General features: G+C 34.1%; 1 protein-coding gene across 5 annotated transcripts in view; it reads left to right on the top strand.

Moving 5' to 3' along the window:
* The window catches only part of NOL4 (nucleolar protein 4), a 438,053-nt gene that overhangs the window by 351,133 nt on the left and 70,705 nt on the right, over nt 1–16,215 (top strand). For all 5 annotated transcript variants that reach the window (XM_056823865.1, XM_001380265.5, XM_016431542.2 and 2 more), the window contains one exon: nt 7,685–7,798. In XM_056823865.1, coding sequence (XP_056679843.1) covers nt 7,685–7,798 — 114 coding nt within the window. The remainder of the gene's footprint in view (nt 1–7,684; nt 7,799–16,215) is intronic.

Raw genomic sequence — 16,215 nt, 5'->3', positions numbered from 1 at the left:
TACACCCATGTATATGTATTTGAATTGAGCCCTTAATCTGCCACCTCTCTGTTAGGAGTTGAATGGTATGTTTTATCATCAATTCTTTGTAATAATAGATGGTCATTGTATTAATCATAGTTCTTAGAACTTTGAAAGTTAATTGTCTTTCTAGTTGTAAAAATTGTTCTACTGATTTTGCTTCTTTTATTCTTCATCTATCTATAAAAAAGCTTTATAAAATGGTTCATTTGTATAGTATTGATGTCACAGTATAAATTGCTCTCTTTGTTCTCATATTATTATTTATAAGGATATAAAAAGTGTATAAAATTATTCATTTAAATGCAATATTGATGTTATGGTACAAATTGTGCTGATTCTACTCACTTCATTCTGCATCAGTTCTTCTAAGTCTTTCTATGTTTCTTTGAAATCACCTACTTTCCTCATTTCTTACAGCTGCACAATAACACTCTACCATATTCATATAACACAGTTTATTCAACTATGCCTTAATTGATGAGCACATCCATTTGATTTCTAGTTCTTTGCCAACACAAAAAAGAACTGCTATAAATGTTTTGAGACATGGAGAACCATTTTCAATACGTTTTATCTTTTAGGGAAATATAGGCCTAGCAATAGTAGAGATGAGTCAAAAGTCAAGCATTGTTTTACTATTTTTGTGTGTATTCTAAATTGCTTATTTTAGTTAGCATTCTAGCTACCTCTGATCCCTTTTATGGACAAAGAGAAGGTTCTTGTTTCCTTTCTCACTGACATCTCCCCATTTCCTTTCTAGCTCTAAATCTAAGACTTCAAACCCAAGAATTTCCACTCAATATTTAGATAGTAGATGTCCTTTTAATGACTAGGTAGTCATTAGTGAATGAAAGTATTTTTGTATATAATTCCTTGAAGACAGAAAATTTTTTAATTACCAAAGTACTCAGCCTACTGTCATAATCTATATAGTAACTATGTATCTCTATAATCTTTTGTATGAATTAAAGTTTTGTCAGATGGTCCTAGACCAAATAAAATTAGTGGCATATATCAAAATGTAAAATATAAAGGACCTTGAAATATAAAATTAATTCATAGCCTGCGATTGTTCTTTTGCCTTAAATGAATTTAAAACATTGGTTTGCATTATCATATCATTAGAAAAATGCCTGCCTCTGAAATCAAAGCTCCTGGATTCAAATCTTACTTTAAATGCTTATGATCTGTGTCATCTAGGACAATTCATTAACCTTTCCTGACCTTACTCTACAGAATGATGAGGTTGGAATTGATGGCCTCTGAGGTCTTTACCAGCTCTAGATCAATATGATCTTGTGATAATTCTAGGGCCCTGGAACTGGTCTGGACAGGGCTTAGTGGTGGCAATTTTCAAAGATTAGAAAGCTTGCAAGTGTGTGTTCACTAGTGCCTTAAACAGAAGCATTCCGTTCTTAGTTGAATTTTGACTTCTTGTCACTATAATAACTCGGCAGTGAGAAGTACTTATAATCACTTAGGTTTATATGGCACTCTATGGTTACAAAGCATCTGTCCCAAAGAACTTTGTGGATCCGGGTATGCAAGTATGTCTCTCTCCTTTTGACTGAGAAGACTCTTTAAAAATTAAATAGCTACCACAGGGATACAAAACTAAAAGTTCCAGAGCAAGAACGCAAGCCCAGGTCCGCTTACTACTGAGTTAAGTGCTCCTTTTACTACTATTCAAAAGTGTGCTTTTGACATCCCCAACCAGCTTGGATAGATTGTTAAATTCTTAGTGTTGGCATTTAGAATTCTAAACTGATAAAAGCTACAGATCAGGGTTTGATTTGTTATTTCATTAATTATTTAGACTTAAGAAAGTGATGATGAAAACATTAATAATGTACATTCAACTTAAGTTGTTGTCGTATATACTTTTTTGAGGAAGAAGAGAGTTGATTGTTAAATATTTACCAGAACATTCTTACTACTATCACACTGAGATGGTGAGATGGTGCAGAACCAAGGGAGAAAGGGGGTCTTGCATTTTTGTATAAGCAGGTTGAAGTGGGTTGGGAGAGGAAGAGTGATCCTTGTTTGATTATTCAAGAAACGTTGAAGTCAGAAAGTCCTGTCTAGTGTCATTGGTGAAGCCTTTGGAACCTTGCACCCCTTCTCAGAATAATGTTTATAAGTGCATTCAATAAAATACCAAGGATTACAAAGAGAAAGCATTATTGGAATACAATTTAAAAGATTTTCTTAATTATTTCCCAGACCCTTGGTTAAAAAACCTTGGCTTATATTTTTTGTGAGCTATGGAATATGATATGTAGACATTCACTTCTTCTACCTTTAAGAAATAGCTACAACTTCAGGTTAGCTGGGACAGCTTTACCATATGCATAATGACATAATCACCACTGATTTAAATATAGGTAATTAACAGGATAAGAGCAGTGCTGAGGAAAGATGCCCCCAGAAGCAAGTTGAGAATGACAGCTAATTATGACCAGTTAATTAGTGAGCCGTAAGTAGTTAATTCTATCTACCTCATAGGAGGGGGGGTAGAGGTAACGGACCTCCCCAATATCAGCACAACGCTGACCACACGCCTTGTGATACTCAAATAATATTTCAGTGCGCTTTCCTTATTTATGGTTTTTCTTCAAACAGTTTATTCTCAGATGAACTAGAGTGTGACCAATCTCCTTGAAAGAGGAACATGTTTTTCCAGGGTTTTTGCCAAAGTGCTTTTCATTTGATTTAAATTGTCCTCTTTATCTTGTCATTCCCTAAAAGCCTTTGTTTCAGTGGTCACTTTTTCTGGTAGAAGCAGGCACTGGGCCTGATCAGCAGCATTCCTTGCCAGTCAAGAGCTACAGCACTTGGTCCAGGGTAGGCATTGATTCATTATGCTAATTACCTGTCAGGAACGCTCAGAAACAGTGACATTCCAATGAACTCACAATTGTCCATGGGAATAAAGAAGACTAAGGGAGAGTAGAGACAAAGGAAATACACAGATCTCATTTTAGACCATTTTAACCTCCTCCATAAATGTTTTATAATGAGAAATATTTTTTTTAATTTCTCCTGAATTATATCATATTGGTTTGATTGCCACAGAGAAATGAAATGGACCAAAGGAGGGAAACAAATCTAAGAATACCAACAAAAGACTTGGCTAATCAAAACTGTATAATCAGCTCCAGAATAATTAATAATTTGGAGTTGGGGGAGGGCATAATGGGTGCTTAATGCTATCTTTGAATATAAAACTCTGACCTTAGGGGTCTATCCAATAGTGGAATCATAAATGTGCCATTTATTATAGCATCCATTGTCAACCCTGAAGCATCTCTTAGTTAGCTATTTTTTATGTAAAAGACTCTCTTGCTTATTTTTTCCGATTACCGAAAATAATCTCAATAATTCAGATTCCACAATATATTAGTCTTATTTCTATTATTATTAGAAGCCTGTGGCAAAGTTGCAATGCATGATGGATCCTGGGTCTCTGATGCCCTTAGGTTGTATGAGCTTGTTTTTACATCTTAATGCAAGTTAAAAAAATTCAAGTCATATAACTCAAGGGCTCAGGAGCAGCATGGGTCAGGTTTCTGATTAAGCAAAAATTGGACTGCAATTTGTATATTTTGGGGTGATGGTTTTGGGGCAGGGGTTTCTTTTATGAATAAGCAAATTAGTAAGATAAACACTATTTCACAGTAATACTTTACCTTTTAAAAAAGCCTGTTTTGAAGAATTTAAGCATTTGAAAATAGATTCTTCTTATTACTAAATTTTAAATATCCATAAAAATCACATTATTATCAGGTCTCTATAATTTTAATATCTTGATTTACCTATGTGCATATTCTTAAAAGTAATAAAATTATATTTTAGATAATTCTGCAAGGCATATCTCACTAATTTAGACTGACCTTCTTTATCCCATTTAGTTTGAATTAGCTTTTGTATAGTATTATTTTATATTTAAATGTTACAGTTATAGTATTGTTATTTTTTAAAATTTTACCTTCTGTCTTGGAATCAATACTGTGTATTGGTTCTAAGGAAAAAAAGCAGTAAGGGCTAAGTAATAGCGGTTAAGTGATTTGCACAGGGTCACATAGCTAGGAAGTATCTAAGGTCAAATTTGAACTCAGGACCTCCCATCTCTGGGCCTGACTCTCAATCCCCTTAGCCACCCAGCTGCCCCCCAGTTATATTATTATTTTCCCTGTGACTTCATGAGTAGGTGTCACAGGTCTTAGCAGCTGTTTCATAAGGAGCTATCTTTTGTCTTCATAATCTTTAGTTGTGAATCACATTTGCCATGTAATTATTTAACCTCAACATAATATTTAAGCTGCTTATGATAAGCAGTTTAAAAGTAATGCCATGATGCTGATCTTTATTTGGGCATTAGTGATCTAACAAAAACAGCACTTCCTTGAGAATCAGAAGACGTGTGCTAATTTTACTTTTATCCCCATCTTGCTACATGACTAGGGCAAGTTATTTTACTTCTTGAGGCCTCATTTTCCTCATCTGTAAAATTTAAATATGTTATCTCTAAGATCCCATACAACTTTAGCATTCTATGATATGAAATTAAACCGAGAGCAGCATAAAACATAAAGCCACGTGTGGCTTCCCAGACACTGTTTCTTCAGATTTCAGATGTCACACATTTACCCATTCGGTCTTTAGGGGAAACTCTATTAAACCATTCTTATGAAAATATTGTAAGATTTCCTAAATAGGAGATTCCCCAACATTTTTGCATTAGTCAACTTCAAGAAGTTTTCCCTATAACCTAAGGTATTTTGCAATCTGTTGCTGTTGTTGTTTGCAAAATAAAGATGTACTGCAAATAAATATATAAATGTACAACATATTATAAATATTTTTATTTCAAGTTAGTTTTACATTTTAATTTCTCGATTGTCCAGAATATATCTTCTCTTTAAAGCACTCGTTTCTATTCATTAATCTCTTCCAACCAGTTTAAATGCCTCATTTGTTTTTTTTTTTAAAAAGTCTTTAGTAGGGAGACAGAAGGGAAAGAAATTAGTAGTAATTCATGAAATTTCCCTTTCTCTGACTGGTTTTAGAGAATTAAGATATGAAAAAGAGATACTTGCAACCAAAAGAAGATCTAATAGTTTAAATCTCTAAGGCAAAGGTTCTTCACCATTCTTCTGTCATGGAGCCTTCTGGCAGTCTTGTGAAGTCTATGGGACCCTACCCTGAATAAGGTTTTAAATGCAACATATAAAATACATGGGATTACAGAGGAAAGAAATTAAAACTTAATTAAAATACCAAATTATTTAAATACATTTCTTTAATTTGTCTTAAATATTAAAATATGGCTATCTAAATTAAAATAGTAAATTAAAATATAGTTATCCAAAATAGTGTTTAAAGTAAGCTCATAGACTCTAGGTTAAGAATCCTTATTCTAAAATGATTTTTCTTTGGTATAATATTAATTTACCTTAATAACATGTTTATCAAAATAAAGTAAAATAACCACTCCCAATCCCAATAGAGTGTAGGCAAAAGCATTGAGATCAGGAAACCATTTCTGACTCCCCCACCCCCAAGTTGGCAATGCACTCCCCTCAAACTGTTGCAGTTGTGTCTCACTCTTGGCATGTTATTTACTCATTGGAACATGAACTCCTTAACAGAAGGGAATGTTTCTCATTTTATCTTTATATGTCCAACACCTAGCAGAGCGCCTCTCACCCAGGAGATGTTTGATAAATGTTGATTTGGCTGAACTAGAAGCATGATGAGGGGAATGGTAATGGAGACAAGGATGACCCCTCTCTGTTTTCTCTGAAAACTAAAGATTGTGATTTATTCCCTGAAAGTTAAATTAAAATTGGCCATATTTTAAGGAGCACCTTAATTTGACACTTTTCTGATTAAGAAAGAAGAATGAAATGAAAATCTTTCAATAGACTGGGGGTATGCATTTTAAAGTTGATTAAATGCTTCTAGAATATTTTAGTTAGTTTGTTTCTCCAAAATGCCTAGTATATAGGAGGCACTTAATGAATGCTTATTGACCTAAGTAGAACCGTACTGTTTCAATAGGCTGCTTCTCTGCTTCATCCCTAACATTCTAGCTTCCTCCCTTCCATATCATTTTCCCTGCACCTTCCTCTGGTCTATTTCTTTCAGTCTTCTTGTAGAATTAACTTCCCGAAACACCTTCCCAAGCTCAGTGATGCTGATTGTATTCCCCTATTGTCAAAACTATATGATCATTACTTGAGACATTTTTCTGGTTTGGCAGATGAGTAGAAATGACCATGTGCAGTTGTAGCTTTTTAGCAAGGATGGCTCCCCTCTCCATGAAGGCATTGGGCAAGTCTGCTGTCTGAACTATAATAATTGCCTAATAGTTCACATAAGGTCAGACCATTCATTTCTGTCTAGTATGAACATAACCACAACACAACTTCCATAATCATCTATCAAAAAACTAGTAACCAAAACTAACTTTTGTAGAAACTGGAATTATATAACTCTTACAGTGAGATGCGTCTCTAACATTTCTCTTGAGAAAAGCTAGCAAACTGAATGTCTGTTAAGAAAATGCTAGGGCTTTTAGAGGGGGGAAAAGCTTTTTGCTATCAATTAGAGTTTTTAATAATTTACCCACATTGTTGGTTAAAGCTTAATGGAAATAAAACCGAAAAAAAAATACATCAGGTACATTAATTTCCTTAAACTGTTCTTGTATTTTGGAATTGTGTTCAGCTCCAACTTATTTTTTATGTTATTTTTGTTCTATCTCTGTGTCTCTTAATTAAGAAAACTGTAGAAGCCATTAAGTCCTTCATCTTTCAGCAAGAGGATTTTGTGTGTAATTACTGAAAAAGAATGAAAAAAAATCTGTTGTGTGGTTTCACAAATTGATATAGAGAGTAGCTAACATTTAGGTGGTAGTTCAGCCAATGAGTCATTCTTTTCAATGTGGGTCATAAGGAAGTTAGATTTCACATGTGTAAATATTATTAAATTTTGTAATGTGAATTTATGTATTTTTAAACTACATTTCTAAAGCCTGGAAGTATGTCCAAATTGCACTAGGATGGCCATCTATTAGTGTGTCCAAGTAGGCATAGGTTCATTTTTAAAAAATCATCTCAATCACATCAATCATGCTACAACCAAGATTGTAAATATTCATAACATTTCATATGAAGAATGCTCTGAGTTAGTCTGACAATCTGTTATGTTTTCAGTGATATTTGAGTTCCAGCCCTTGTGTTTTTATAAGTTTAAAAAACACTGTCATCTGCTACAAAGGAATTAAAAATGAATTTCTAGTTTTATTAGAAGTATTCAGAAAGCAAGGTTACTGCTGTGATGCTTCAAGTGTGACATTGCCTACAGAAAACGCAGCCTAATGAGCCAAACTCAATACTCCGGACAATGGCGCTGTGGGGGAAAATGATGGATCTGTGTATGCACTGCAGCTTTAACCTCTAACTAGTTTTCATTTTTCATCTTTACAATTTCCATTTCCTCCTTCTGTTCAAATAAATTAAGTTACAATGAATGGATTCTCCTGCACATGTGACTCTTCTGTGAGCTCCTCTAAGGAAATCATTGGTTTGTTAATGAGCCAATTAATAATGTTTATTTCTTCTTTATTTTCTCTCTCTCTCTCTTTTTTTTTTAGTCTCGACCTATCCCTTCTCACCTTACTTCAGCAGTTGCAGAGAGTATCTTGGCTTCAGCCTGTGAAAGTGAGAGTAGAAATGCTGCAAAGAGGATGCGTCTGGACAGACAGCAGGTACCTAGGTGTTTGGGGATCTGCCATATTCCTAATTGTAATGCATTGGAATGAAAGTCATTTGTGTAATACAGATGGGTGAATAATTTGGAATTTGTCTAATATGGAAACTACTTATGATAATTTTTTAAAAAGCAGGAAAGTGGTTTTTTATCTTATATAAGGAGAGATTTCACAAAATATAAGGGTTATAAAATAAAGCTCAAATAGTAGCTATGGTCCAACAATAAAGGAAGGACAATATAAAAAGTGAATAATTTCTACATCTCTCTTCTATTTCCCAGACTAATTGCTTGAACAAAACTGTGTGTATGTATTTCCTGTTATAAACCAATAGTGTAGGGATGGAAAACTTTAAGCCTTTGATTTAATTTCTTCTGCAGTGACAGATAAATACCAAAAGTTAGCTTTCTCATTTATACCTGTTGTTGTAAAAACACAACATAGACATAAAAGTATTTACTACCAATAAAGTAAAAAAAATGGAAAATGAGCATATTAGTCCACCAAAGACCATTTTTCTATATATGGGTCTTTTGTGTATGTTGCCTTCTTTCTATGTCTGTATATATTTGTAACTTTGAAGTCTCTGTGAGTCTGTAACCATCTCTGTGAGTAGGAAACTCCATGTGAGGATCTATGTGTGTTTTCCTACAGTTACCCTTTATCTTATGTCTCTTCTTTGATATTTCTTTTTCCCTCTCTTCCTCCTTCCTGTCTCCTCTTAACTAGCAATAAGATGGAATGAATGACCATTTTAATTATCAAATAGTATTTAATGTTCCCTGCCCTTAAGTGAAAAGATATCAGCAGAAATTTTGATATTGTGTTCTCAAAAAGAAACAAATTAAATTGATTTATAATTATATGGCCCCAATTGTTTCTCTACTCCACCCCCCATTGGTTAAATGAATCTTAATAGAAAAATTCATTTCTCACTTCTGCCATAGGAAATATGTTAAAATCTGTAATTCACAACAGGGAATTCATACTCAACCAATGCATTTCTTTGTCCTAACTAAGCTGAAGAGCATAGCTGAGCAAAAACACATAGTCTCAGTAATAAAAGAGTAGATCAAAACTCATTTACATTTTGACTATTTATTTCTATTATTAGTCGTAGCATTTACTTGTTACCTATAAATTAAAATAAAATTATAATGCCATTATGATATATTATTTAAATGAATTGCCCTGGACACGAGGTTTGTTTAAACAGAACCAGCCTAGCAGGAGAGGAGTTAATGGAAAGTTTCATGTTCCTCATCATTAGATTTGTGGTGCTTCTGGTAGGCTAGGGAGAGGGTGGTAGTAATGGTGCCATGACTATGAGGCTCTGCAGGAAAAGCCGGAATCTGATCTTACATGGGCTACAAATACAATTACATGATCCCATAACTTGGAAGTGGGAAGCAACACCCCCTATTCTTTCTCCCTGACCACATTATGTAGCCTCTCTATTATTATTAGGTGGAGAACATCCTTGAGAGATGTGAGGGTCTTCCGTTTGGGATAAATTACCTGGGAAAATAAAGCCTCCCTTACCTCAAAGGAAAGGAGAGAGGGACTACCATACTGAGAGTCTAGAAAGATAATCCAAGTTCTGAAATACACATATCTATTATTAGGTCTGATAATGAACTATGTAACAAAAATGCCTCCTTGGGATGTAGCCGCTTCATAATGGAGACATTATTGCATATGCTATAAACAGCAAAATGCTTCAATAAAAGGGGCAATGAAAAGAACAAGTATATGTGAAGTAGTTAGCTATTAGAAAATGCTCATGAACTTCCACAGGTGCATAACATTCTCCTGTGAAATAGCAACTTGGAAAGATTGAGCTCCATGTTTATAATCAAGAGAATTATTAATATGTGAAAATGCTTCAAGTCTTAATAACATGGATTTCAGTAAGATATTTTGCATACTTTTAACAATATCCCTGTGGGGAAAAGGGAAAGATATAGATTAGGCAGCTACCATTATAATCAGTTAATCTTGGAAATTCTTTAATGACTAGACCCCAAGGGTGCTGATTAATAGATTAATGAGGAGATATAATTTAGTAGAATGTGCACTGGAAAATGAAGGTAGAGTGCCTATGTTCAAAGTATCAGTAAAGTCAATGTCTGTGAAATTACATTCAGATTATTTCACCACTGAATTTCAGTTTCTTTTTCTATAAAATGAATGGGTGGGACGACATGTTCTGTAAACTCCCATTCACGTGTTTTGTGTCTTGGGAAGGATGTCCCATCACATTTAAAGATGTCCACAAAGTTTGGAAGTATGTAGTATTCTGACTTGAAGTGCTCAGCAGCTGAAGGAAGTCAGTTACCATTGCATTTTTTTTTTGCTACACCCATTTCTCTCTAGAGAAAAGTAGGGTTGTAGATTTTGTGCTAGAAGGAAGAATGCAAGACCCTCATCTTTACATATGTGAAAACTAAAGAGATAAAATGGCTTGCTCAGTATAGTGCCTGGCACATGTTAATGTTTACAAAGTGATTCATGGATTTCCTCAAAGTAATATAAATGATACACATAGATAACGGCAGAAATAAAATTTGAACTCAGGTCCTCTGATTCCAAATTCATTGTGCTTCCCAGTGCACTAGTTAGCACATTCAATAATACAACTGCAACTCAGTTTCATGACTTCAAACAATGGGTCAAATCTCACAAGAAGAAATCTAGTACTGATATATCCAGTCTTCCACTTATGTTGAAAAAAAAATGATCAGTGAGGATTGAGAAAAGGCCATTAGATTTGGGAGTGACAAGATCATTGATAACTTTAAAGAGAGCAGTTTCAGGTAAGTGATGAGATCAGGAGCCAGAAGGTAGAGAATTAAGAGAGTAAGAAGAAAGGAAATGAGCATATCAATTATAGATGCCTTTCTTCTTCAATTATTGGAAACATTTTCATGTGCAAAAGGGATTCTCCAAACTCAAGAATTTCAGAGTGAAAAGGGCCCTTATATATCCATCTCCTCCAACCTATACTCAAATGTAAATAAAATGTACTATACTATGAAATACTCATGTGACACTCCATCTTTTTTTTGAAGACTGCAAATTTTGCTTCTGAAAATTTAAGTTTGATGTCTTTGCAGCTGTTTTACTGGCATGAAATTAATTAATTAATTAAATGTCTAAAGAGCTTTGCAATCTGGGTATGAATGTTATTTGAAGTGCTGAATAACTTTCTTGGTTCCATATTCTAACATGACTCTCACTTATGAAAGAATCCCATGGCAAAGGCAGGAAGCTTCTGTGATAGCAGATGCACAAATCTAAAACTTGAAGAAATACAATTTTTCTCTTCTCTAAAGTGTCTAATTAATCCCCAGTGTGTGACATTTTAAGATATTTTATAAATTACTCTCTTCTAGAAGTACTGTTTTTTCTTAGATTTCAGTCCTAATACTTGACACATCTATGAGTTTTTACTTCTACCCGTGGATTTTCATTTTAACTGGGAAATTGACTCGATTTTCTACTTTGTTATTGCAAAAATAATAATGTGATATTTCAAGTTTATACATATATATATCAAGACAGCTTCATAAATCTAAAATTTTCCATCACCATAATTATTAAGGGGTCAATTACTTGAAACTCAGAGATTTCAGTACTTTTTCCTGTATTTTTAGTGGAAAAAATATGTAAGATAATATCTGTGCAGATAATTCTTGGTGCTATTTTTCCCTCTTATGCATTTTTCAAGCAGAATTTTTGCTTATTTGAATAATTTTTTAGCATTCTCTTTCTGGACATGCCCAGATTTTAAAGTTTGAGAAATTACATGCTTATTTGATTATTCTCCATTACTTTAATGGAAAAATTATAGTCTATTAGGTATATAATGAATAGAAAGCAAAAGGTGTATTCTAATGACAGCAGCCTGAGCTGTAGCAGTGACGCAAAGCCCTACTTTGGTTCCTTTCAGTTTGGTAGAAACTCTGGCTCCCAGGAAAATGATGTGCTTGTTCCCAATAGGCTTTTTTATTTCAACGGAATATTGGAAGGAGAACATTCTCCCATGTTAGAAAGTTTAACATCTAATGTCAGCAGGGAAAAGTTCAGGCCTGAAAAACCGAGGCATCATCTCTGTAGATTGCTATTGGAGAAGTAGAGAATTGCTGAATCTTGAAAATAAAAATTTACTTGCACACGATTGGGGGAAATTTCTAAAGTACGATTCAAACTCAGGTCTTTCTAACACTCTAGTCCCAGCAATCCATCCATTGCACTACCTAGCTGCCTAGATAAGATCTAACAAGAGAAAAGATAGCTGTCTTTGAGGAGTTGAAGGTCTAGCATTTGGCAGAAGAATTAGACTTGCTTTCCTTGGCTCCAAAGGGCAGATGAAGCACTGAGTAGAAGTTGCAGAAGGGCCCATTCAGATGCAATATATGTAAATGGAAAATGGAAAACTAACCAGAGGAGCTATCCCTTAGAGGAATGGCCTCCCTTGAAATGTTAGCATCCCTGGAACTCTTCAAGTAAAGGTTCTGTGGAAGCTTTACTAGGGAAGAAGAGAGAATTCCTTCACAGTTAAGGCTGGAATCAATAACCTTTAAGGTACCTGTTGTCTCTGAGATTCTATTATTGTTATTTTGAATATAGCATATTATCATATATGATATAATAACATAATCTATTCCGGTCTCTGTTTTTAGATTATTAGCTTATAAAAATAGGATACATAATAAAGCCTATGATATTCTTAATATTAAACACATGAAACTTTACAGACACAATTTTACAGTGATAATAGTGTTTAATGATGAAGACATTTGTATTACTGGTATTATTAAATGTTTGAGGATACCCACATTGAAAATTGAGCAGCTAGGTGGCAGAGACTCATCTCTCTGAGTTCAAAACTACCCTCAGACATTTAGCTGTGTGACCCGGAAGGGAGTTGCTTTACCCTATTAGCCTCAGTTTCCTCATGTGTAAAATGAGCCAGAAGCTTTGCCAAGAAAACAATGTGGTTATGAAGAGTCAGGCAAGATTGAAGTGACTAAACAACAATCAAAACTGAAATATTAAAAAATGGTAACCATTGTGTCATGACAGGAGAAAGTTGACTGTATTTTATGAGCTTCATTTATGAGTCATGAGGATGTACCCTACATGTTGGTGTTGGCTGTTGTGGATGAAGCTAGTCCTAGAGTGCATTGAAGGGAGTTTAACAAATGGGTCATTGCTAGATTTAGCACTAGGAGTCAGTACAAAGAGTCAGCGTGCCTGAGTAATTCAGACCACATAGTGTCTGGAGCTTGATTAATACCTTGGTGTACAAAAGCCACAGTATGTTTAGGATAAACTTTAGACTTCTGGCATATATATATATATATATGTGTGTGTGTGTGTGTGTGTGTGTGTGTGTGTGTGTGTGTATATATATATATAATATATATATATGGTTTTGTTTTTTATAATCAATTCAGTTGTATCTGACTCTGTGACCCCATTGAAGTTTTCTTGGCAGAGATAATGTATTGGCTGCCAAATGAGTGCCATCTCATTTTACAGATGAGGAAACTGAGGCAAGCCAGGTTAAATGACTTGCCCAGGATCACATGGTAAATGCCTGCAGCCAGATTTGAACTTGGGAACATGAATCTTCTTTCCTGACTATAGTCTAGCATTCTATCTAGCACATTATCTAGCTTTCCTTACGTGTTGGTACTCAACACAAATAGCCCTGCAAGGGGTGGGAAGATTACAATGTTTTCTGTACCCTAAAGCAGTGGTGCATCTTAGATAGATTCTGTATTTCATAGTCTAAAAAAAATATCAATCAAGTCCTAAAACCTCTTATAAAAGAATAGTGAGTACCTAATGACAGATACCAAGAGACCAAAGGCCTGAGGCTCAAGTAATACCAGCAAGTCTGGGTGCTATAGGTTCTTTCACCCCTGAGTCGAATGTTGTAAAACATAGTCGGGAAATTTATTTTTATTTTACACGTTACCAGGACCTAGATATGGCCATTTTAAACCATTGCACAAAGTAGCAAAGAGCATGCCATATACTGCCCCAGTTAATAAAGTGAGATAAAAATCATTTCTAATCTGTATTTAGCCCTGAAGCATAATTTTATCTTCAAAGTCAAACTAATTTTCATCTTCTTTGCTGCTATAATCAAATGTTTTTTCTACACTGTATTATTATAAAACTGATTGAAATTTTGTGTTTAGGCTAAGTAATATGGGAAGCTCCAGGAAAGAGTCCCTGTAGGTCTTATAAAATATGTTTTAAAATTTAGTTTTTTTAGCACATTGCCCATATACAAAAATGTTGCTGTTTACCACTTTTAGATGAATGTTCACTTAGAGTTGATTTTCATGCACACTCAGAGAATTCTAAAATATTCCTTTAGGATCCTTTTGCAATGAAAGATATCTTTTCTCTCTTCAAACTCAAGTAACTCGAATAGGTTCCCTACCTATTTGATCTTGACCCCATCAACATCAGGCTGGAGCCAAATGAGCTTATCAGATTGGAAGGCTTTAATTAAGACATTCACAATTCAGATTACCCACATTACCCCCTAATAGACCAAAAATGGATCTGGACAAGTTTCTTCAGCAATTTAAAAAAATGTTAGTTTGAAGTGGTTTACCTTAGAAAACATTCATTTAAGAATCAGAACAAGTACACATTTTCTAATGGCTTATATAGTTCTGATGAATATTTATCTTAAGAATTATTTGAGAATATATCACAATTTCATTTAGACTGAAATTATATTATTTAACCACAATTAAAACATTATTTATGGGTAGTTATAATTTAGATATTAAGAAACAATCACAGAAAGTGGACAGTATAGTTATTTACAGTTTTGAAAGTATTTATTTTACTTCATTATATTTAGGAAAGAAGTTCAAAAATTTACTCTGTAAAAATATATCTCTCTGTAGTAAAGAGAAATATAATTGACTAGACACAATGTGTGTCCATAACATAGTTCACTCTATTAGTATCCTATTGACAGGCAACAAAGTGAGGGGAAAATGTTTAACTTGGAGTCAAGAAAGACCCTGGTTCAAAAACTTACTAGCTATATAATCATGAGCAACCCTGTTCAGCCTCAGTATCCTCATCCGTAAAATATGGATAATATTACATGACTTCCTTGTTGAGAGACAATGTAGTATAATGAATAGAAAACTAGAGTTTTCTTGCAGTCAAACAACGTACTTTCATGTTTCCTCATACACTTGTCTTGTGACCCTGGGCAAATCACTTCTTTCAACGTTCAAGGGCAGCTTTCTAACAAAAACACTTTGTAAACCTCAAAAAGAACAGCCACAGTAGCAACTAGCATTTATTTATATATTGCTTTAAAAATATCTCATGTCATCCTCACAATGTTGGGAATTATGTCCTATTACTTTTTCCTTTTTTACAGATGAGGAAACTGAGGAAGGCAATGATTAAGTGACTTACCTGGGGACAAATACCTAGTCACTGAGTCAAAAATGTAAATATTCTTGCCTCAGAGGCCAGCACTCTATCCACTTTGCTACCTCTTTGCTCCTGTATGCACGCACACACACACACACACACACACACACACACACACATATATATATATACATACACACACATACACATACACATAAAAATGTGTATGTGTGTATATATAACACATATGCCTGTATATATACACATATAATACATAACACATATTTATATACATAAACATATGCCTACTGTCATTATTTGAGTAGATACAGGTTTAGTTTGTAGAAAACCAAAGTATTACCTTGACTCTGTGTTATTTCTTCATTTTATATAGAATGTGTGTAAAGATGTGTGTATTCTTTCATTTTAGGGATTTCTGCTATACCTGACCTGGCATTGATTTGGACTAATAGAGTATGTCTAATCAAAAGAGATCTTAGGATCTTGTATTCTTGAAACATTGTGAATAGTCTTACGTCTTCACTTAACACAAGCTAATCCTGATGTTTTCTATTGGATCATTTCTTTGCCTTTTCATGAAGATCTAATTTAGAAATGTGCTGGAGGCAGCTTGAACCAGCTAGTTAGAGCCAAATGTTGAATTTTTAGTATGAGCATCTACCACTCAAAAACTGGCAAATGCTACAAAGAAGGTTTTTACTTGTTTTGTTGGTTGTCTAGACTTAAGAAAGTGATGGACAAAACACTAATGATGCAGAATAAACTAAAATGGGTTTTATATGCCTTTTTTCTTTTATACAGTTGGTTGGTAAACATTTAGTAGTATAACACTGGTCTAAGTTTTAAGATGTTGGCTGGGTTAAATGACATTTTAAGCATTTCAAATAGCATAAATGTTATTTTTGTAACAGCATGCATCCATAAGAGTTAGAAAAATGAAGAGGAAAGAAATCCTCTTAAATAGG

The sequence above is a fragment of the Monodelphis domestica genome, chromosome 3 (genome assembly GCF_027887165.1).
Source record: "Monodelphis domestica isolate mMonDom1 chromosome 3, mMonDom1.pri, whole genome shotgun sequence".
Classification (NCBI taxonomy): domain Eukaryota; kingdom Metazoa; phylum Chordata; class Mammalia; order Didelphimorphia; family Didelphidae; genus Monodelphis; species Monodelphis domestica.
The sequence above is the reverse complement of the archived record's forward strand: the minus strand, read 5'-3'. Positions and strand labels throughout refer to the sequence as shown.